The sequence below is a fragment of the Scylla paramamosain genome, unplaced genomic scaffold, assembly GCF_035594125.1.
Source record: "Scylla paramamosain isolate STU-SP2022 unplaced genomic scaffold, ASM3559412v1 Contig11, whole genome shotgun sequence".
Classification (NCBI taxonomy): domain Eukaryota; kingdom Metazoa; phylum Arthropoda; class Malacostraca; order Decapoda; family Portunidae; genus Scylla; species Scylla paramamosain.
In genome coordinates this window covers 507,501-515,000 of record NW_026973676.1, presented here as the reverse complement: position 1 = coordinate 515,000, position 7,500 = coordinate 507,501, and the positions used below count along the sequence as shown (strand labels likewise).

Genomic DNA, 7,500 nt, shown 5'->3' with positions numbered 1-7,500 from the left:
AAAGGAGAAAAATTACTTTAAATCTACAGTTGTGTTTAATGACCAGCACACCACTGGTGTGCCAAGCCCCACACACCAGTGTGCTCACTGCTGCACCTGTCCACCTGTCCACGGTGCACAACAACCTCACGGCTTAACACAACACAACACAACACAACACAAGCTAAACTAACCTAACATAACCAAACAAAACCAAACCATAACCTAACCAAACCTAACTTGACCTAATCCAACATAACTTTACCAAACCAAGCTTTTAACTTAACCTAACCAAACCATAACCTAACCTAACATAACCTAACCTAATCATAACCTAACCTAACCTAACCTAACCATAACCTAAGGTAAGGTAAGGTAACCTCAGCAAAGCGAAGCAAGAATTGACTTACTGGTTCACAATTGCCAGGTGAAGCAAGCAACAGTTTCCGAGAGGCTGGCGTGACCTGCGAGACTCAACGCTGTCCTTGTTTGTTTGTTTGCCTCTTTGTCAAGAATTGCTCTTCTTTGTTCCTGCAAACACAACAATTGATAAGGAAAGACTGACAAAACAAACAGGAGGAGGAGGAGGAGGAGGAGATCATTATAAGGAAAAAGAGACCAAGGAAGGAGAGAGAGAGAGAGAGAGAGAGAGAGAGAGAGAGAGAATATGAATCTTTGTTTGTTATTCTCTCTCTCTTCAATATCAGAGAGAGAGAGAGAGAGAGAGAGAGAGAGAGAGAGAGAGAGAGAGAGAGAGAAAGTGTGTGTGTGTGTGTGTGTTTGTTTGTATACACACACACACACACACACACAGAGCTTGTTCACACACTTCCTCTCTCTCACTCACTTTAAAGGAAACTGATTCTCTCTCTCTCTCTCTCTCTCTCTCTCTCTCTCTCTCTCTCTCTCTCTCTCTGTGTGTGTGTGTTTGTGTTTTGGTGGGTAGGTGGGTGGGTGGTGGTGGTGGTAGAGTAGTAGTAGTAGTAGTAGTAGTACTGGTGGTGGTGGTGGTGGTGGTGGTGGTAGTAGTAGTAGTTGTGTTGTTGTTGTTGTTGTTGTTGGTGGTGGTGGTGGTGGTGGTGATGTTGTTGTTGTTGTTAATAGTACAAAATCAATAAAATAATAATAACAATCGAGCTAGTACTGTGTCAATGAACAAAATAGCAGTAGTAGTAGTAGTAGTAGTAGTAGTAGTAGTAGTAGTAGTAGTAAGAGTAGTTGTATACTTACATGTCTGAGAGAAGGCTTCAATTTTCTTAATTCTGAAAAGAAAAAGAAAATATCAGTATTAGTATTACGATTATTATAAAGAACACAAGGGCTGATGCAGGAAGCCATTCACACACTCGTCTTGTAGTAGTAGTAGTAGTAGTAGTAGTTATCCCCGTTCAGTGTGTGTTGAATGAGTTATTTCTTGTGGTGCCGTGATTAATGACCCTGAGGATTTGGTGAGTGTCCCTGGCTGTGTCCCTGGGCCCTATGAAGCCTCCCACCTAGTTCATCTCGCCCCACGGCCTGTCTGCTGCTCTCATTACTGTTATTATTATTATTATTATTATTATTATTATTATTATTATTATTTTGGCCGTGGTTATGGTGGAGCAACAAGAAGAAGAATGTTTTTAAAAGTATATTATAAGAGAGAGAGAGAGAGAGAGAGAGAGAGAGAGAGAGAGAGAGAGAGAGAGAGAGAGAGAGAGAGAATTTAGTTGATCTGATTGAGATAAAATTGACAATAATAAATACTACTACTACTACTACTACTACTAGACAAGAAATAATAAAAAATTCATACAGACAGACAGACACAATCTCTTTAATATTTTTTAATGTACAAGAGATACAGGCCAAGGGCAACAAAAATTCAATAAAATAAAGAAAAGCCACTGAGATGCCAGTCCCATACAAGAGTCCCAAGCAGTGGTCAAAATTTGAAGGGTAAGTGTGTTGAAGCCTCCCTCGTGAAGGAGTTCAAGTCACAGGAAGGTGGAGGTACAGAAGCAGGCAGGGACTTCCAGAGTTTACCACAGAAAGGGATGAATGATTGAGAATACTGGTTTACTCTTGCATTAGAGAGGTGGACAGAACAGTGGTGAGAGAGAGAGAGAGAGAGAGAGAGAGAGAGAGAGAGAGAGAGAGAGAGAGAGAGAGAGAGAGAGAGAGAGAGAGAGAGAGAGAGAGAGGAGTTGATGCGACGAAAAGCTTTTGATTCCACCATGTGTGGCAGAGTGGCATGAGTGGGGCCCCCCAGACACGTGAAGGTCCATACACACTCCATACATGGACGGATAAGGCCCCTTGTACAGAGTTAGCAGCTGGGGGGTTGAGAAAAACTCGTGGAGACGTCTCAGAACGCCTAACTTCACAGAAACTGTTTTAGCTAGAGAAGAGATGTGAAGCTTCCAGTTCAGATTATAAGCAAAGGACAGAGCGAGGATGTTCAGTGTGGAAGAGGGGGACAGTTGAATGTCACTGAAGAAGAGGGGAGAGTTGTCTGGAAGGTTGTGTCCAGCTGACAGGTGGAGGAATTGACTTTTTGAGCCACTGAATAATGCCAAGTTTGCTCTGCACCAATCACAAATTTTAGAGAGATGAGAAGTGAGGCGTTCTGTGGCTTCCCTGCGTGAACTGTTTACTTCCTGAAGGGCTGGGCGTCACAAAAAGACATGGAGTATGTTTATTACAACAAACAAAACACAGCTTGAAATATTTGTACCAATAAAAGCTTTAGAAATAACACACACACACACACACACACACACACACACACCTAACTTAACCTAACCAAACCAAACTTAACACAAGCAAAACATTTAATAGCTATAACTGAAAGGAAGGTTGAGTTTAACAAACATAGCATTTAACCACACAACACACCACAAAACATGCTTATCTCCTTATATCGTAAACATCAAAGCCCCCACGTTTTTAATACTTGCATTAGTAATATATTAAAGAAATCCAATACTTTCAATTCACAAGTATAACAAGACTATTAAGGTGAGGTGCAACAAGCCAGTAGGCCTACACGTGGCAGTCCCTGTGTGAAATAGGCCTGCCAATCTCCAGCTGTCCTCTCCAATCACCACCCAGTCTAATTTCTCAGAGCTCCCTAAGACTCGCCACTAACAGCCTGATTGCTGAGTCCGTTCCACTCATCTGCCAAACTATTTGAGAACCAATTCCTCCCCATCTCTTTCCTAAACCTAAATTTTCAACCTTGTGTCCGTTACCTCTTGTTCTGTCCTGGCTGCTGGTCTAAGATTGAGTTTGCCCCCTTGTTGTAGCCCCTATACCACTTAAAGACTTCCATCAGGTCCCACCTCTTCACTAGTGGCCAATAACGATAACAAGAATCACACACTAACAGACTGCAACATTCAAGCACACTTAAATACACAAATACATGGATTGAAATACTATTTTTTTTTTCAGCGGTTTAATGAAACACTTAGAGGCGCCGTGCAACACTGATCAAGTAGTAAGTGTGTGCGTGCGTGTGTGTGTGTGTGATCAGGCAGCCAGAGCGAGCCAGAACTTCACACACACACACACACACACACACACACACACACACTCTCTCTCTCTCTCTCTCTCTTTCTTACTTTTCAAATAGTTGTTGGCTTCATCCTTGAGCTCCTCCGCCGCCATTTTCGCTCTAATTAGAGAGAGAGAGGGAGAGAGGAACCACAGATAAGTGAACTAGCTCAAACATGCCTCTCTGATCTTGATCTTGATCTTGATGGTACAGGTGGCACAGGATCACTCCTGAGCCAGGCCTTTGGATCGGCAACTCCTGTAGAAAGGGGGGAAAAAAAAAAGAGAAACGAACAGCATCCTCTATCCTAATTGTTCATACACCTGGCACGCCACATTCTCTCCAGAAACTCTTTCACCGCCTCAATCATCCTTTCATTGGCCTCTCTACCCAGTCCCAGCAACAACACCATCCATTCCTTTCCTGTCTTCTCCACTCTTTCATTCCTATCATGCCCTAACTCAGTCAGTATCACTTGCATCATCTCATTCCTGTCTCTGGCATACTGCACACACTCCAGCACCACATGTTCCACCGTCTCATCCTCTCCCATGTCACACATCTGGCACACTTTGCTGCGGGACTCAGACCACCTGTAACTCCTTGCATTCACATCCATACACTGTGCCCTCGCTCGGAAGAGAAGATCACCGCCCAGGCTTCCATCATACCACTTTTCATACCTCGGGGCCTCTTTCTCCTTGTACCATTCCAGGGTCTTCTTTCTTTCCATCTCATTCTTCCATTCATTCAGTCCCACACATTTCACTTCTTTGTCTATCTCATTCTTCCATTTTCTCACATCCCATTCGGCTCCCACTCTTCCTCCTCTTGTTACCACCCATTCACGCTCATTTTGATTCCTCCCAGCCATTCTTATCGCCCACACAACTTGCAATCCATTCCTGTCTGTCATTCTCATGCATCTCTTCCTCCATTTGCTTCCACTTTCATTCCACAGGTACACCTTCCTTGCTATTCTTGCATCATCCATTCTCTCAAGCCTAATCTTGTACCTAAGTGTGGCTTTTGTCAGTCTTTCTCTGAAGGTGCTCCATTCCATGTCACCTCTCAAGGCTTCAACTGCTGTGCACCTCGGTGCACTCAGTGCCATCCTTGCTACTTTGTTCTGGCCCACTTCTAACTTATCAATTTCACTTTCATTCCATGCAATCACATCCATACCATACATTATACATGGCACAGCCACACTCTTCCACACTTCTCTCAACACATCATACTTACTTGCTCTCATCCTTGCCGCGCTTCCCAGTCAACCTGCCCACTGGTTTACCATACTTATCTTTTCATTCTTTGCCTTTGCACACCCACTAGGACTCATCCACATCCCTAAGTACTTGTATTCTTGCACCTGTCTCAACTCATTCTCTCCAAGTCTCCATACCACATTACTTTCATCCTCTGATCTATTCACAATCATTACTTTGCTTTTCTCACTGCTAAACCTTACTCCAAAGTCTTTACCATAGCCATCCACTACATTCAACAAACTTTGAAGCTCATCTGCCGATTCACTCATAACAACTACATCATCTGCATAAAGGAACACACATACTTTATCATTCCCCACACTTACCCCTACATTCATTCTTCTCATCCTGGCTGCTAGCTCCTCTGTATACAGGCTAAAAAGGGTTGGTGACAATATACAGCCCTGCCTAACTCCTCTCTCACTCTTCACCCAGTCTGTTTCTATGTCTCCTAGCCTGTATCTAGCTCTTGTGTCCACATACATACTTTGCACTACGTTAACTATCTTTGCACTCAGTCCAATCTTTTCTAAGACTCTACCTAACATTTCTCTGTTCACTCTATCATAAGCTTTCTCTATATCCAAAAAACCTAGGTACAATTTACCCCCATCCTTCTTTTTCTTCTCAATCATTTCATTCACCACAAACATATTGTCCTCAGCTCTCCTATCTCCACGAAAACCATTCTGTTCTTCACCCAGCACTCCAGCTGTCTCAATCCATTTACAGTCTCTCATTCAACACTGTACTGAAAACTTGACCCATTGTATTCTTGATCTTGATCTTGATCTTGATGGTACAGGTGGCACAGGATCACTCCTGAGCCAGGCCTTTGGATCGGCAACTCCTGTAGAAAGGGGGAAAAAAAAAGAGAAACGAACAGCATCCTCTATCCTAATTGTTCATACACCTTATACGTCCTATGTTTACAATCTTGAATCTTGATCTTTGTTCGGTGTCTTTTGGGAGTTTTTGAAGTGTCTTTTTGTTTTCATTTTTTTTTCTTTAATATACTTTTTGAATAGTGTTGATAAGAAAATGTGGGGAATTTAATGGGCTATAATGGTGAACTATTGGTTTTGTTTCTTTGGCGGTAGTTATTTAGATATTCAGAAAAATGTTGAAAGTATCTGGATGTCTTAGAATTTGATATGCTATATATATATTTTTTTTTTTTTTCAATTTTTCTCTTTATTAACTAACTTGTAATTGGTGACGGTGATAGAGATGAGGAATTTAATGGACTATCATGGTGTACTACTACATTTTGTTTTCGTCTATTAGTTATTTAGATATTGTGAAAAATGTTGAAACTATTTAGGTGCCTCAAAATTAGAATTGCTGTATATTTTTCATTTTTTTTTTTAACTAATTTGTAATTGATGATGGCGATAGTCAGAGATGAACAATTTAATGGACTATCATGGTGCACTATTAGTTCTGCTTTTTCACTTATAGTTATTTAGAAATATATTACAGAAAAGTACAACAATTTTTCTTCCTCCTTCTCCTCCTCCTCCTCCTCCTTATCATCATCATCATCATGTTTCTCTTCTTCCTATTATAATTACTACTACTACTGTGTGTGTGAGTGTGTGTGTATAGTAATAATAATAACAATAATGATAATAATAACAATAATAATAATAATAATAATAATAATAATAATAATAATAATAATAACAACAAGAAGAAGAAAAGAATAAGACGATGATAATGAAAACACACATATATAGAAGACATACTAAATCCTCCTCTCTCTCTCTCTCTCTCTCTCTCTCTCTCTCTCTCTCTCTCTCTCTCTCTCTCTCTCTCTCTTTCTAATATAATAATAACCAGGAATAATGAAGTATAGGTTAGTGTCCCTTAAAAAACATGCGTTTTCTCTAATTAAGTCACTTATTTATAGAAACATGAGGTCGAGCATCCTACAAATTTACTTAATAAAATGGACCATATTGACCTTACAAGTAAAAATTAGAGACGTCGCAGTGAGCGTTTTGATACCAGATAGCGCCAGAATTTTTAATTCTCTCCGGAAAATAAATACTTTTTGGGGCAAGGTTTTACAAACTTACAAAGGTGTATCGTTGCACAGTAATGCGTCTGAATTTTAAGTCAATTAATTTCGTGATAACTGACAGCACATGACATTGTTTGAGCCTCTATTCATAATTTCAGATGATATTCTTAAAAGAGCCTATAAGTGTATCAAGGCAGGCAATCTGTAATTTTCTACTGACCTCAATGGAAGTATACTAATATATACTTGCATTTTCATGTACTAAACAACAGGCAAATCCATTTAATGTAAAGAAAATATAATTCTGTATCAGAGACTTTATTTTTGCGGTACGATCACTATCCTCGGGTACTTGGGCAGCGAGCAAACCAAAACACAGGACCACGCTTACTCGACTACCCTGCACAATGGATACATCACCGCCACAATCATGGACTACAGCGGAATTAAGAAAATTTCTGAAAGAACGAGCTATACCCTATTCTGGATATAGTAAAGCAAAGTAAAGGCCTTTGTATCGGCAGAACTGAGAGGCTATTGTTTACACTTTACACTCCTTCCTAATGGCGCGCGGCGCTTTCTTTACCTGAAGAATCATGATCAAGATAAGTACGTCGTACGTCCGCCAGCGGTGCTGTTCTTTTTTTTTTTTCACTGATTACTTTCATATACAGGACGTGTCAGTG

The 7,500-nt window shown here is 40.6% G+C and overlaps 1 protein-coding gene across 7 annotated transcripts in view; it reads right to left on the bottom strand.

The window, feature by feature from the left end:
- LOC135097073 (uncharacterized) overlaps positions 1–7,500 on the bottom strand; it is a 122,598-nt gene that overhangs the window by 7,535 nt on the left and 107,563 nt on the right. For 5 of the 7 annotated variants that reach the window (XM_063998838.1, XM_063998839.1, XM_063998840.1 and 2 more), the window contains 3 exons: positions 3,585–5,638; positions 1,210–1,241; positions 390–510 (listed from right to left, as the gene is read on the bottom strand). In XM_063998838.1, the coding sequence (XP_063854908.1) occupies positions 3,825–4,772 (948 nt within the window). In that variant the 5' untranslated portion in view covers positions 4,773–5,638 and the 3' untranslated portion in view covers positions 390–510; positions 1,210–1,241; positions 3,585–3,824. Of the gene's footprint in view, positions 1–389; positions 511–1,209; positions 1,242–1,325; positions 1,468–3,399; positions 3,474–3,584; positions 5,639–7,500 lie in introns of those variants that run through there. The other 2 variants (XR_010265361.1, XR_010265360.1) reach the window with 2 other exon arrangements.